The 16262-nt window shown below is 46.0% G+C and overlaps 1 protein-coding gene across 1 annotated transcript in view; it reads left to right on the top strand.

The window, feature by feature from the left end:
- LOC138292941 (intercellular adhesion molecule 5-like) overlaps window positions 1-16262 on the top strand; it is a 122571-nt gene that overhangs the window by 87910 nt on the left and 18399 nt on the right. The window contains exons 6-7 of the mRNA XM_069231829.1: window positions 9502-9735; window positions 13222-13482. Of these exons, the coding sequence (XP_069087930.1) occupies window positions 9502-9735; window positions 13222-13482 (495 nt within the window). The remainder of the gene's footprint in view (window positions 1-9501; window positions 9736-13221; window positions 13483-16262) is intronic.

The raw sequence follows: 16262 nt of genomic DNA, 5'->3' as shown, positions 1-16262 counted from the left end.
CAGGTGATGCATCATTTCCCAATCAGTGTAATAGTGTCAGTGCACAGGTTCTGGAAGATGCAGGGCTTTACACTCACTGCCAAGGGCCCAGGACTAAATTGGCAGAGCAAGACTTGCAGCAAGCAAGGTCCAGGTGCTGTGTGTAGATGGAAGAGAAGTTGTTGATGTCCCTGAGACTTCAAAACAGGAGGCAAGCCAGCAAACCCTTGGAGTCACTTTGGTTCTGGGGATGTCGAGATGCAGGTCCAGTCCTTCTCACTCTGAGGCAAGGAGGGTAGCAGGGCAGGCACAGCAGAGCAGGAGTCCAGCAGAGTCCTGCAGAGTGGCAGTCGATTCAGCAGCACAGCAGTCCTTCTTCCTGGGAGAGTGTCCTCAGGTCCAGAAGTGTACAGATTATTTGGGGTCCCAATTCCAGTTCTTATACCCAGTGGTGCCTTTGAAGAGGGGGAGACTTCAAAGATAGGACTTTGAAGTGCACATAGTCCCCTGCCCTTTCTGGGCAGGCACCAGACACACTGCAGGGGGTTATGCAGCCCTTTGTGAGGGCTCAGGACACAGCGTATTCAGCGTGTCAGCACCTCCCTCTCATCCTGCCCAGGATGGGCCATCAGGATGTTGATGGTCCATCACTCACACCTAAGCTCCCTTTGTGTGTAGCTCTCTGGAGGGAATGCACAAGAGCCCAGCTGTCACCCAACCAGATATGTATTCAGAGACAGGCAGAAGGTACTAGATGATTAAAAGGAAGAAAATGCCAACTTTCTGAAAGTGGCATTTTGAGAATTACAATTTAAAATCCGACTGCATCATAAGTTGGGATTTTATATTGTGATTCCAGAGATACCAAACATGGGGGTCCCATCTCAATTCGAAATTACATTTATGAAATGTAATAAGGCAATCCCATTGTTATCCTATGGGAGAGCTAAACCTTGCAGTATTGAAAAAAAACGAATTTAAGAGAATTTCTAACTACACTGGACCCTGCCCTTGGGTCTGTCGAGGGCCTACCTTAGGGATGGCTTATATGTATTGAAAAGGAGGGGTTGGACCTGGCAAGAGTGTTAATTTGCCAGGTCGACATGGAAATTTAAAACTGCATACACAGGCTCTGAAATTGCAGGCCTGAGTCATGTTTAAATGGCTACTGAAATAGGTGGCACAATCAGTGCTGCAGTCCCACCAGTAGCATTTAATTTACAAGCCATGGGCACATGTAGTACACTTTACTAGAGACTTATGAGTAAACTAAATAAGCCAATTGTAGATAAGCAATGTTGCCATGTTTTAAGCAGAGAGCACATGCACGTTAGCACGAATTAGCAGTGGTAAAGTGCCCAGAGCCCTAAAGCCAGCAAAATGAGGTCGGCAAATAGGAGGTCAGAAGGCAAAAACGTTAGGGGAGAAGATGCCAAGGATGCCAAGTCTAACAAGTATGGATTCACAATGCCTTTTAGAAGTGATGATTTTGATCCCTTTTCGTCCACTGTCCTCCTCTGCTCAGTACAGCACCTGGTAGCTTGTCAGCAAGCTTTGCACAAAGTAAAACCCAAAGCAGGTACTATATTTGCATGTACACGGGAGGTGCACTGACTGAGCATCAACATACCACTGCACCGAGAGGGGTTAATTTTACCTTAGGTTTAGGTTAAGGGTTAGGTTTAGGCTTTGGGTAAGGAATAAGCTTAGGTTTAAAGGGCTAGGGTACCAGTTGGGACAATGTGGCTTTAGGCTCAGAGCTGCTGACTTTGGAACTGGAGAGCCAATTTCAAGTCTGGGCATCGGGTTAACACCCTGTTATTCTGGGCAAATCATTTAATTTCCTTGTGCCAACGAAAAAATGAATTTGACCTTGTGTAATGGAACTGGTGCTCATGTAAAGTGCTGCAATGTCCTTAGGCTGAGTTTGTGCTATATAAAACAGCAAATAAGGTAGTGGCGTTGAAGCTAGTCAGACGGTTAGGTTTAAGAAAAGGGTTAGGGAGTGACATAGGTTTAGAGGACCGCTACAAAGAGACCTTGGTGGTTGAACAGTAGGGTTGTAGTCAGGGTAAGTCAGTACTGTCACAAGCTTGGGTGTGTCCCAGGTCAAAAGATTTTGGTTTGGCCTGATAACCAAAGAATGTTATTGACCTTGGAGGGATGAAACACTGTGTGTATCTGCCAAGATACAGCCCTGGCATTCACATATCGCACACAGAGGTGTACAGCAGGCACAATAACCCTTTTCCATTCCATGCACAAAGAAGTAGAGTGCTTCGAAAGAGATCGAACACCAGCATGAAGAACTAAATATATATTATTTTCATATTTTAATTTTATATTGTGACATCTTGAAAGCAGTCTAGTGGCTACTGCCATTTCTATATTCCTAATAAACAATGTGTAGTGCAGTGGCATTGTCCATGTCCTCCCTAAGCAAGCTCTTGCCTTCTGTGTCATCTCTCACTTTGTGCCTGCGTATGTTTGTGTGAACACTGAAACATCTTGTGCAGCAAACACCACTGGCTTTGTCAATACTTATTAAACTGAATGAGCAAAACACACATTGTAGTGTGCTCATACTGCAGTATGAGGAAGAGCAGAGCCACTGGAACTATGCAAAATTATCCGGCATGGTTGACTAAAGTATGCATCAGGAAAAAGCAAATTATGCAGTGTAATATGGTACATTTTCAAGAAGGTTGTTTAGGGTTGAGCGCACGAACGTGCTCTGGACCATGTTGTAATCTCTCTGTGGGGTTCTAACCATGCCCATGTCACGGCCGTCACTTTCATTAGTTCATGGGCTTGGCTTTTAAAAATCGATTGATTCCATTCGTGAAAGGCATGCATACATTATGCCTTTTCCGGTGTTCAGCCCTCCTCGTGCGCACCGGCCAACTACTGAAAACATACGAGGCTCTGTGTTTTCAGCTGGTTTCTAGACTACTTTATCTTTTCATTTCCTGAGCAGTGTGATCTTGCTGGGCAGGAGTCGAGCGCTTTGCATGACATCAACCCTGCTACATGGATAATTGCACTTTTGCTGGTTATATGGATAATTGCACTTTTGCCGGTAACAGGGATAGTTGCACTATTGCCAATAAATTTCACCTCAAGTGAACTTCTGTTTTCATTTTTGTGTCTCCTTCACGCTCATGGCGAAAATCAGCTCACATATGTGAAACTGTTTTACTTTTCATTATTAGTTTATGTGGCAAGAAAAGACCGGTTAGGAGTTTACAACACTAATAGCCTAATGCGAGCAAACGTGAGAACCATTGCATTCCAAGTGCTCGTTACACATGTGAACGCCATGTGGACAAATGTTTCACCTCATTAATATCACCTTAACACCTGCTTACAGCAGCCATCGTCTGAAAGGTGACCTGTTTCTGTGGGATAAATGCATTATCACTCACCTGCAGCACACTGGGGAACGTTTTAGTTTATTTTGAGCTGTTTTAGTTGGAAACTATTTGTAGGAGGCTGGCCTGGCTTGTAGTGGGTACCAGAGGTACTTACACCTTGTGCCAGGTCAAGTTATCCCTTTTTAGTGTAGAAGAGGTGTTTCTAGCAGCTTAGGCTGATAGAAGGTAGCTATGGCAAAGCAGCTTAGGCTGAACTAGGAGACATGTAAAGCTCCTACTATACCACTGGTGTCTTATACACAATATCATAAGAAAACACAATACACAGATATACTAAAAATAAATGTACTTTATTTTTATGACAATATGCCAAAAGTATCTCAGTGAGTACCCTCAGTATGAGGATGAGAAATATACACAAGATATATGTACACAAACCAAAATTATGCAGATAATAGCAAAAGGAAGTAATGCAAGCAATGTAAAGTTACAGTAGATTGCAATAGGAGCACATAGGTATAGGGGCAACACAAACCATATACTCCAAAAGTGGAATGCGAACCACGAATGGACCCCAAACCTATGTGAGCTTGTAGAGGGTCACTGGGACTGTAAGAAAACAGTGAGGGTTAGAAAAATAGCCCACCCCAAGACCCTGTAAGGTAGGTGTAAAGTGCACCTTCAACCCCCAGAGAGCACAGAAGTCGTGATAGAGGGATTCTGCAAGGAAACCCAACACCAGCAATGCAACAACAGTGGATTTCTGGACCTGAGTACCTGTAAGACAAGGGGACCAAGTCCAAGAGTCGCAACAGTGTCGAGAGTGGGCAGGAGCCCAGGAAATGCCAGCTGAGGGTGCAAGGAAGCTGCCACCGGGTGGAAGAAGCTTGGTGTTTCGCAAGAACGAAGAGGACTAGGAACTTCCCCTTTGGAGGATGGATGTCCCACGTCGTGAAGAAGCTTGCAGAGGTATTCCCACGCAGAAAGACCGCAAACAAGCCTTGCTAGCCGCAAGGGTCATGGTTAGTGTTTTTGGATGCTGCTGTGGCCCAGGAGGGACCAGGATGTTGCCACTTGGATGAGGAGACAGAGGGAGCCCTCACAGAAGCAGGCAGCACCTGCAGAAGTACCTGAACAGGCACTTAGAAGAAAAGCAAACCGAAGTCCACCCGAAGTCACAAAAGGGAGTCTCACAACATCGGAGGACAACTCAGAAGGTTGTGCACTGCAGGTTAGAGTGTCGGGGACCCAGGCTTGGCTGTGCATGAAGGAAATCCTGGAAGAGTGCACAGGAGCCAGAGCATCTGCAAATCATGCGGTACCCAACAATGCACTCTAGCGTGGGGAGGCAAGGACTTACCTCCACCAAACTTGGACTGAAGAGTCACTGGACTGTGGGAGTCACTTGGACAGAGTTGCTGAGTTCCAGGGACCACGCTCGTCGTGCTGAGAGGGGACCCAGAGGACCGGTGATGCAGTCTTTTGTTGCCTGCGGTTGCAGGGGGAAGATTCCGTCGACCCACAGGAGATTTCTTCAGAGCTCCTGGTGCAAGAAGGAGGCAGGCTACCCCCAGAGCATGCACCACCTGGATACAGTCGAGAAAGCCGGCAGGATGAAGCGATACAAGGTTGCTAGTAGTCATCTGGCTACTTTGTTGCGGTTTTGCAGGCGTCCTGAGCAGTCAGCGGTCGATCCTTTGGCAGAAGGTGAAGAGGGAGATGCAGAGGAACTCTGGTGAGCTCTTGCATTCGTTATCTGAAAAATTCCCCAAAGCAGAGACCCTAAATAGCCAGAAAAGAAGGTTTGGCTACCTAGGAAGGAGGATTGGCTACTAAGAGAGGTAAGAGCCTATCAGAGGGAGTCTCTGACGTCACCTGCTGGCACTGGCCACTCAGAGCAGTCCAGTGTGCCAGCAACACCTCTGGATCCAAGATGGCAGAGGTCTGGGGCACACTGGAGGAGCTCTGGGCACCTCCCCTGGGAGGTGCAGGTCAGGGGAGTGGTCTCTCCCCTTTCCTTTGTCCAGTTTCACACCAGAGTAGGGCTGGGGGATCCCTGAACCGGTGTGGACTGGCTTATGCAGAGATGGGCACATCTGTGCCCATCAACGCATTTCCAGAGGCTGGGGGAGGCTACTCCTCCCCAGCCTTCACACCTATTTCCAAAGGGAGAGGGTGTTACACCCTCTCTCAGAGTAAGTCCTTTGTTCTGCCTTCCTGGGCCAGGGCTGCCTGGACCCCAGGAGGGCAGAAACCTGTCTGAGGGGTTGGCAGCAGCTGCAGTGGAGACCCCGGAAAGGCAGTTTGGTAGTACCGGGGTTCTGTGCTAGAGACCCGGGGGATCATGGAATTGTCTCCCCAATGCCAGAATGGCATTGGGGTGACAATTCCATGATCTTAGACATGTTACATGGCCATGTTCGGAGTTACCATTGTGACGCTATACATAGGTAGTGACCTATGTATAGTGCACGCGTGTAATGGTGTCCCCGCACTCACAAAGTCAGGGGAATTTGCCCTGAACGATGTGGGGGCACCTTGGCTAGTGCCAGGTTGCCCACACACTAAGTAACTTTGCACCCAATCTTCACCAGGTGAAGGTTAGACATATAGGTGACTTATAAGTTACTTAAGTGCAGTGGTAAATGGCTGTGAAATAATGTGAATGTTATTTCACTCAGGCTGCACTGGCAGGCCTGTGTAAGAATTGTCAGATCTCCCTATGGGTGGCAAAAGAAATGCTGCAGCCCATAGGGATCTCCTGGAACCCCAATACCCTGGGTACCTCAGTGCCATATACTAGGGAATTATATGGGTGTACCAGTATGCCAATGTAAATTGGTGAAATTGGTCACTAGCCTGTTAGTGACAAATTTGGAAAGCAGAGAAAGCATAACCACTGAGGTTCTGGTTAGCAGAGTCTCCGTGAGACAGTTAGGCATCACACAGGGAACACATACATATAGGCCACAAACTTATGAGCACTGGGGTCCTGGCTAGCAGAATCCCAGTGACACATAACAACCACACTTACAACATAGGGTTTTCACTATGAGCACTGGGCCCTGGCTAGCAGGATCCCAGTGAGACAGTGAAAACACCCTGACATATACTCACAAACAGGCCAAAAGTGGGGTAACAAGGGTGGAAAGAGGCTACTTTCTCATACTATTTTTGCTAAAATCTGCAGATTATGCAGAAGATGATGGGCCATGTAGTAAGTGCGAACAAATCTGTAATTATGTGGACAATGCTGCGGCCGCTGACTCGCATGATACCAGTCGCCCTGAGGAGGAGCCATCCTCTCTCCCTGAACCATCACATAAAATCATAGTTCTCTACAGGTGCAGAACGTCGGGAAATTGACGTAATATAAAAAAGTGTAAAAAAATATTTGCGATGATTTTCCTTTTAAAGTTTTAATTAAGTAAAAGCTCATCATTATTTTGCTCAACCACAGTTTACCGTTCATACCCACTAGACAAAGTGCTTTGAAGCAGTTTGGCGGCAAGATTAGCGCTACAAATAAACAAGTTATAAACGGTAAGAGTGATGGACACCTAACTATTTCCGTATGTTAATTTAAGTGATAGAAACAATTAATTCAGCGTAAACATCCTCTCGGTGGAAGCTTTTTTATTGATTGTGATTTCTCAAAAATGACATTAATCACAGCTGAGGTGTTTCAGCAATAATCGGTCTTTTTCAAGTCTGCCTATGGTAATGCATAACGTTCCATACTTTGACTTCATTGTTTCTACCACCTGAATTAACATGCTGGCCTTGTTATGGTGCCAAGAATCGTATACTATTTTTAAATGAAAACTTGCAAAATCTTGTGAAAATTACACAAAATGTAGTTTGGCTGTATCACAAGTGATAATTTCATGCGTGGAAATATCTCACATCCAAAAAAACAATGAGAGATACAAGGGGACTAGCTCAAGCAGAAAACGTCTCCCGTGGCTGAAAAGAGAGTGCAAGATTTCAGGACATTTGGCCCAAATTTATACTTTTTAGCGCCACATTTGCATTGTTTTTTGACGCAAAAGTAGAGCAAACTTACAAAATACAATTATATTTTGACAGTTTGCTCCGCATTTACGTCAGGAAATGACGCAAATGCAGCACTAGAAAAGTATAAATATAGGCCTATATTTATGCTCTGTTTGCGCCAAATTTGCGTCAAATTTTTTGCCGCAAATTCAGTGCAAACCTAACACCATATTTATATTTTGACGCTCGACTCCTTGAACGTCAAAATTCAGCAGTGTGCGTCATTTTCTGGATGCGTGAAACCGCCTTGCGTTAATGACATGCAAGGTAGGCGTTCCCATCCAAAAAATGACTTTAAGGCATGTGCGCCTTATTTATACTTCCGCATCATTTTGACGCACAGGAGGGGGCAGGCCTTAAAAATGGCACGCAGCCTGATTTGAGCCGTTTTATAACGCCTGGGTGAGGGCAGGCGTTAAGGGACCTGTGGGCTCATTTCCATGGTATCTGACCATGGAAGCAGTCCACAGGTGTCCTTCCCTGCCCCCAGGGACACCCCCTGGCACCCACCGCCCTCCCCTGGATTGGCGGACCCATCCCAGGTAAGTAGAGGTAAGTACATTTTTTTTTTGTGGCATAGGGTGGCCTAACTTGGGCCCCCCTACATGCCACTGTGCCCAATGACCATGCCCAGGGGACAGAAGTCCCCTGGGCATGGCCACTGGGGAGGGGGGCATGACTCCTGTCTTTCCCTAAGACAGGAGTCATTTTAATGGGGGTTGTGCGTCAAAAAATGGCGCAAGTCCAGTTAGAGCCATGATTTTTTACTGTAACCAGGCCGCAGCGCCGGCTAACGTCAATCCATAAATAAGGCGCCTGCCTCGTGCGTTGGAATGGCATTAGCCGCGGTAAATTTTTTAAAGCAAACCGGCGCTGGTTTGCGTAAAAAAGTATAAATATGGGCCATAGGTCCTAATTGTATTTTGTAAGATTGCGCCACTTTTGCGTCACAAAATGACGCAAATGCGGCACAAAAAAAGTATAAATATGGGCCTTGGTCTTCTAATTACACTGACCAAAGATGAAAAACTTGCGAATTTTGCACTACATGAAAATCATGTGGGGCCTGATTTATACTTTTTTAGCGCTGCATTTGGGTCATTTTTTGACGTAAAAGCGGCACAAATTTCTATTATGTTTTGTAAGTTTGTGCCGCCTTTGCGTCAAAACATTACGCTAATGCGGTGCTAAAAAAGTATAAATATGGGCCTTGGTGTGTGTAAAACTGAGAGGCAGACACGCCTGCCTGCGCCTCCTGGCACTTCACTGGCCTCTTGGTGGAATTCCCTTTAGCATCCCGGGAATGGGCTGGATTCTGCAGCGGGACGGTGGCGATGGGCTGTGTGTGGGGCAGGCTGTTAATGATGGACAGGACCAAAAGGGTGCTGTAAATTGATATGGTAGTTCTGTGGATTTAGGTATCTACCTCAGAAGTATGTGGGGGTAAACTGTAAGTCACAGATTCCATCATGTCCGGTGGCACACTTCAGGTTTATGCAGCCACTATCTGCTGTGTGCGGACGTCATACCACAGATTGAGTTGTGGCAAATCGGCTCAGTGGATAACGGCATCCGATACTGAGCTCGTTGTGTAACCTAGATGTCACAAATTCGAATTCTGGTAAGAAAGATCTGTAAATTACTGAATCTGCTACAGAGATTAGCATGTAATCGTAATCTACCTGTCACCGGTTGGAGTTCCAGAGAGATTACTAGCCGCCCTCTGTCTGGTCTCCAGTAATTTAGCTTCGTACGTTAAGACACAACCAATGTTTATTGTGAAGCAACTATTACTCATTTTATCGCCCTCGCGGGGCTTAAAGGCTGAGAGGACCTGCCCGAATTCGAACCTGTGAACATGGCACCCAACAGAGGTCCCTGTAGTGAGCACATTAGTACCCCGAGTAACCCACTTGTTACCGTGGTTGTGTGTCAGTGACCTACTTGCTTAGTAGGCTTAGTGTTTTACAAGCAACCAGAATCAAAACATAATACCCACTGCTCAAGCGCCAAGAGTTCAGTTCACTTTGTGTTGTGCGCTTCAGGGACAGTGAAGGTTAATATTATTTTCTGCTTTTCTGAATTATTTCAGATGCCCCGGAATTCAGTAACATCCTCTGCCCAAGCACACAGACTGTTGTCGAGGGGCGTAACTCCACTTTCTCTTGCAAAGCCGATGGAAGCCCCGCCCCCTCCATTAGATGCTCGAAAGATGCGAGTGTGGACACGTGGCAGCAGATCGGAAGGAAAGACTCTGGGTCCTTCAAATGTACGGCCAAAAATTCTGTCGGCGACAGAGTCCAGGTGGTGAAAGTCACCGTAGAATGTAAGTAAGGTGGTCAACCTGACATATTTACTACCTTCTTTGCAACACCCGTCTCTCTCTACCTGACACATTCACTGCTGACCAAAGCACATTTGTAACGTGCCTTCACACATTTATTACTGACCAAAACACACTTATAACTTGCCCGGACGCATGTATTACCAGCCCTATAACGTGTATCACAAGCCGATTACGTTCATTAGTCGTCCCACAGGCAGTCTCATTACCAGACTTTGATTAGATTCCCAGCTACATTGATTTAGGGGCTGGCGTCATTTATTTGCGACCCCATAGCGATTCAGGGCACTCACGGGGATGGTGGCCTGCTGGAGACAGCAGACCACCATGTCCATGACTGCTTTTAAATAAAGCAGTTTTTTATTTCAAAGTGTAGCCCGTTTTCCTTAAAGGAAAACGAGCTGCACTTTGAAAAATAACCGAAACCTTTAGTTTCGGTATTTTTCAGGGCAGGTAGTGGTCCCTTGGACCACTGCCTGCTCTGAATTTTTTTTTTTTTTTCCAGACACAGAGGGGAAGGGGTCCCATAGGGACCCCTTCCCGTTTGCGCCTGGGTTACCATCCTCTTCAAGTGGATGGTAACTGCACTTTCATTTGCGACCGCAATCGCGGTCGCAAATGAAAATGAATAGCATTGCGAGTCGCAAATAGGAAGGGAACACCCCTTCCTATTTGCGAGTCGGAAATGCATTTTGCGAGTTGGATCCGATGCATTTCTACATTGCAAGGAGGCTTTTGCGACTCGCAAGCGGCGATTTTTGCCGTTTGCGACTCGCAAAACCCTTGCTACATCTGGCCCCAAGTTCTTTATTTCATGATAGCCCTTAGGTTGCACCCACAGAAAAGTTTCGGGGTGATGGGGGGCAGGCAGGGCTAAAAAGCATTTTTTTAAACATTTTCACCGCAATTCACTGTGGATCCAGCAAAAATGTAAAAGAATAAATGAAGCAAGGGCTCACATGGTTTGTATTTTTGAATCCCCCAGGTGGACCAAGTCCCTGGGGCATTCTCCATATGAGTGTGGCCTGACCATGCTCCGGAGACCACCACCTTCCTGGGTTGACTTTAAATATATATGCAGGAGGGCCCACGGCATGCCCACGCCCCTGAATCACCACCTCCCGAGGGCAAATTACGTTAAGTGTGTGTGGGGAGGCCCATCGGCCTCCTCCCCAGCTCCAGGAATCACCACCTCCCCGGGGCTATAATAAAAAATAAAGCGGGTCTGTTTCATCCCCCTTTTAGCTCTGGGATCACCACCTCCCCAGGGTTATGATTGTTGAAGGGGGGGCCGCGTGGCTCCCGTCAAGGAGCCACTGATGGCTCTGAGGACCGCCACCCCCCAGGGCCAGTTCCTGCTATGTTCCGGGGTGCTCACCCCAGGGACATAGATGTTTGCTGTGGCTTGGCTGCAGCTCTGTCAAGCAGGTCCCACTGTCTGAAAGCGGACCTTTCATCTCTGTCTAGTGTATCTGTGCAAGGAACAGAGATAAAAGGTTTGCTTCAGCAACCACGGAGCTGCTGTTAAAAGCAGTTCCTTGGTTGCTGAAGCAATGGGACTGCAGGAGAGACTTTGAAGCTTCTCTCTGGGTCCCAGATAGCCCATAAAGGGCTAAAAAAAACTAATAGCTCTGTGTGAAGGTGACAGACCTTTGCATTGAGGGTTCGAGTCCAGCCGGACTTGTTTACCCTGTTTATTTTATTTTTTTTAATTATAAATGTTTAAAGGTCATATGAAAGGGGATTTTACTTTTAAAAAATAACAAATACATGTTTCTTTTTAAATTGTGCAGAAATATGTCATTCTAACTCTATCATACATCAAAGCCTAAAAAACTCTCTCTCTCTCTCCCTTTCGCTTTCTTTCTCTCTCTCTCTCCTTCAGTCTCTTTCTCCCACTCACACAACCACTCAGACACTTACGTACACACTCACAGACCCACTCAGATACTCACGCCCCCACTCACAGTCCCACTCAGACCCTCGTCTCTGATGTACCCTCTCAGATCCTTGTCACTGATGTATGCACTCTCCCACCCAGACAGACACTCTGACAGCCACTCTCACTTCCAGGTACACCCTTTCACACCTGTTCTCACACCTAGAGAGGCCGCAGCCAACTCCCGCCATGCACCGCCAAAGGGCCGTGCACAGTATGGGTTTGGATGGTTGGCCGCGTGGTCTGGCTGCAGGCCAGGTCTTGCGGACAACCTCTGCTGCGCATGGCTGGAGGCAACGCACAGTGCAAGGTTGGGTGCTTATAGGGGGTTGGAATCTGGCCAGGCCCTGTGGCCAACCGCTGCAATGCACAGCCAGAGGTTGTGCGCGGCGCTAGTTGGATTAATGTATAATAATGAAAATTACAATACGTTAAAAAACAAACATAGAAATTCACTGAAAAAAATTAAGGTTACAGGAACTTTATAGTTAGGAAATAGAATAAAAAAAACATAGAAATTCACTTAAAAAACCCAAAGGTTTCAGAGACGTTATAATTAGGCTCACATTTTAAACGTACCAAACCATTGAATTTCACCAGCTATAATTAGAGTTATCTCAAGTAACTATAACTCATGCCCTAAGATAACTATAACTTGCGCCCTAGCCATGCACTGCTAATTACCCCACAAATTACGGCACTCATGACATCTTTGATGACATTATTGATAATATCAATGTAATATTTGCAGTAAAAGTTTTGATTAAAAAACTGCATGGTGGTGGCGTGAGCTATAGTTACCTTAGGGCTCAAGTTATAATTACTTGAGAAAACTCTAACTATAACTGGGGAATTTCTACGGTTTGGTATGTTTAAAATGTGAGCCTAACTATAACATCCTCCTAACCTTTAATTTTATTAGGTATACATATATATATATTCACACACACACATATATATATATAAATGTGTGTGTGTGTGTGCAGTGGATCATGTGCCGACAGGGTCTAGGTGTAAAACCTAAAGTCACCAGTAGTCCATACCTCACATCTAATGGCTGCATGATGAACTACTAGTATCCCTCTGGTGATTTTGAAGTTCCCACTATATCCCTTTAGAGTACACCTTCCATATGCCATCCAAGTCAGTCCTCTTTTCTTAGTCAACACCGGTAAGCAGGCTGGGACTTGTAGGATTATACTGATAATGGGAACAGAAAAAACCTAAGTCCCAGAAAGCAAAGTCGTGTTGGCTAGAAAAGCCAAGCCTGGCTGAAGACAGCCTTTGTGACATGAGGAAGTTATCAGGGAGGAATGTTTGCCTAGGTTTGCTGGCCTTTTAGGCACAAGCCCAATTTGGAAAACCCATATTTTACCTACAGGCCCGCCTGTTGCAGGTCATCCATTCAGATTTGCAAACCAGTTTTCAGTTTATTGTGTATGGCAGGACCATACCAAATAAGACAACTTAGTTCAGCAGAAGCAATTACCATCAGTAGCACCTACAGTTCACCATTCATCCTTTTTCAGATAAACCCAACGTCACGCTTGTCTTCCGAGGACCTGAGAACATCGGGAAGGGGCAGAACCTGACGCTGGAGTGCCTAGCTGATGGACTCCCTGCCCCCGAGTACATTTGGACAACTCCGAAGGGTGCAGACGTCATATACTCTTCAGACAACAGGATCCTGACTATCACAAGTGCTACAAGTGACCACTCCGGGAGCTACACGTGCGAGGCCAGAAACCAACACGGGTCCGACACACAGCAGAAGGAAATCCAGGTGGCAGGTGAGGTGGATTTAGACTGGGAAATGAGAGATCAACTGCAGGGAGCCTTATGTGACCACATGGTCGCAGCTTAAAATCCCAGCAGCTCCGCTCTGCCTTTCATTGTTTCTGGTCAATAAATAGCTGTTGTGTGTCAATAGCACCAAGAGATTCCTTGGGTTGAAAGTGCTCTCTCCAAATACGCTTCTGGTGGTGGTATGTTTATTTCAGATTAATGCTTATATTGGGACATTAGGACCATGATGCTCCTCTCCAAAGATTGGTAATAGTATTGATATCTTCAAACCACAAAAGGTAAGATTTTTTTTCTACTAGACACAGTAGGTTTATTAGTTAATAAAAACCATAAACATTAAAAAAGAGGCATACATCAATCCATTGCACATAACCATTCGATCAAAATGCAAAAACATGATACATGACCTCAGGTTAAAATAACAGAAGTCTAAGGCTACTCCTGAAGACGCCTCTGCTGGGAGCTCCCCTTGCCTTCCCCCTTATAAAAACAGCAATAGCCTGGACGAAAAAGGGAAAGGAATCAGAGCATGACCATTAACCTAAAAGGTGCGCAAGCAAAGATAACATAGTCCTCTGAGGGAGCCTCCCCTGACCTACCTGAGATAACAATAAGTTGTGGAGACCCCCCCCCCCCCCCACAGTAGCAGCTAACGTTAAAAAGTCCTGGGTCATAAACACCTTACTAACATTTTTACAAGCTGCATAATACCTGGCAAAATACGCGAAGCATGCTAAAGTGCAAAGAGTGGCATCAACCCTTCCAGGCCCAGACTCTATCCAACAAAGACGCCCATGATTTGACCATTGTTTTGATGGACACCCATGACAGGGTTTTAACGGGTTAAGCTAACCATTCACCTCAGATTTAAAAAAAAATGACGTTTAGCTAAAAAAAGAACAACCAATTGGTGACGGATAGCAGCCAGTGTACTTATCCCTCAACATATTGGAGGCACCACCTAAAACCCTCTCCCTGTCATCATGACAAACTTAAACTGTAAAGTGCCTAATGGACGTAGGAGCCAGACAACCAGCAGTAACCTGCAAAGTGCATAGTGCCTAACATACGTAGGAGCCAGAGAGAGCCCTCCTGTGGGGCTCCGGCTCGTCTTGGCATGGAAGGGGGCATGAGCCGTATTGATCTTACTTCACACCTGAGGTACCCCCGTCAGCCCACCTTCTCAGTGCCACCATCTTAAGCCTTCTCCCCACCATAAAGAGGAACTTAAAACTGTGAAGTGTGTAATGCATAATGGGCATAATACCACAAGCCGTTACTTTTAGAGTGCCTTCTGCCTAATGGACATAGGAGACAAACAAATCACTCCTGCGGGACTCCGGCTAGTCTGCGGGATAGGGGGTTTGAACATTGTTGTTCTTACTTCACACATAAGTACCCCCTAGCAGCCCACCTTCCAGATGCCTTCTATGCGCACTCAGAGACTCCCGTTAGTGCCTTCCAAATACAGTATAGCTGGCACAAAACCACAAGCAGAAACCTATAAAGTGCCTAGTGGCTAACAGACGTGTGACAAACAATACCCTCCTACGAGGCTCCGACTAGGCTTGGTGGGATAGGGGGTATGTTCTCACATCACACTTAGTGTACCCCCTAGCAGCCCACGTACCAGCGTCATCTGTGCACACCCACAGCCTACCATTGGTGTCTTCCTAGCACGGGGGGGGAGGGTAAGGCTCTACTTAGGGGAGACTTTGACCTTGACCACTCTTTGTAAATGGCAAGAAACTACACCAGCTGGATATTCAACTTGATGTTTCGAGAATTTAAGGACCCCGTTGCAGCTGACCTGCAAGTTCTTACTCCTAGATCTATAAATTCATTCCGCAGCAGGGCCCTCTGGTACCAGATTGGTCAGGGCCAGAGGCAGAGGACATTCAACAATGTTTCCTTTAACCAGTGGTACAAAGGACACCTCGTGTTCTCCAAGTTCCCTTCCTCCTGTCACTTGCGCTTGAAGTCTAGGGTGGGGAACACCCCCAGTCTCATCGCCATCAGTTTCCTCTTAAAATTCACAGAATAGGCGACTTCAAAGTAGGAGTGAGCATATTGCTCATCAAACGATTTTAACACCAGCTACCCATGTACTCGCTTGGCTAGTGCTATTTTTTCTTCCTGCTGACTTTTCAGCCTGATGCTTTCATTCATGATTTTCTTTAAGACTTGCTCACAAATGTCCAGGTGCCATATTTCACTGAGGCCGAAGGTCTTTGTGCTGTAGATCATGTTTGAAACCATCTTTCATTCTTTGTAAGTTGACTTCATTCCACACATAGTGCGCCAACGACTCCTTTGCAGTGTTTTCCAGCATTTAACAAAGGCCCCTGACCTGGCAAGAGATTTCCTTACCAGTAAGAATTTAGGTCTAATTTGTGTGGGCAAGACTGAACTCGGAAGCTGAAAAATTCACTTCTAGGTCTGTACTGTAAGCTTATTAAATAGATTTGCATCTAGACAAAGCTTTATTTCATCTCTGTATCATAACGTTGGGATCAATTTCGACATAATTACTGTGACTAGGAGCTTAAGGAAAGATGTGCCTGCAGAGCTTAGCACGTCCTTTAAAAACAGAACACTGGAAAACAGTTTTTGAGGCTGGGTATTCAACCAAACTTGTTAAAAATAGAACCTAAAGATTACCCTTCGCATACTATGCTTCTCCCATTTTATGATGTCATCAAGAGGACTACACCTCCAGCCTACGGAGTACAAGTATAAGCAACAGGCTGGGGCCAAGGTCATA

The sequence above is a fragment of the Pleurodeles waltl genome, chromosome 4_2, assembly GCF_031143425.1.
Source record: "Pleurodeles waltl isolate 20211129_DDA chromosome 4_2, aPleWal1.hap1.20221129, whole genome shotgun sequence".
Classification (NCBI taxonomy): Eukaryota; Metazoa; Chordata; class Amphibia; order Caudata; family Salamandridae; genus Pleurodeles; species Pleurodeles waltl.
This window is presented reverse-complemented; position numbering and strand designations above follow the sequence as displayed.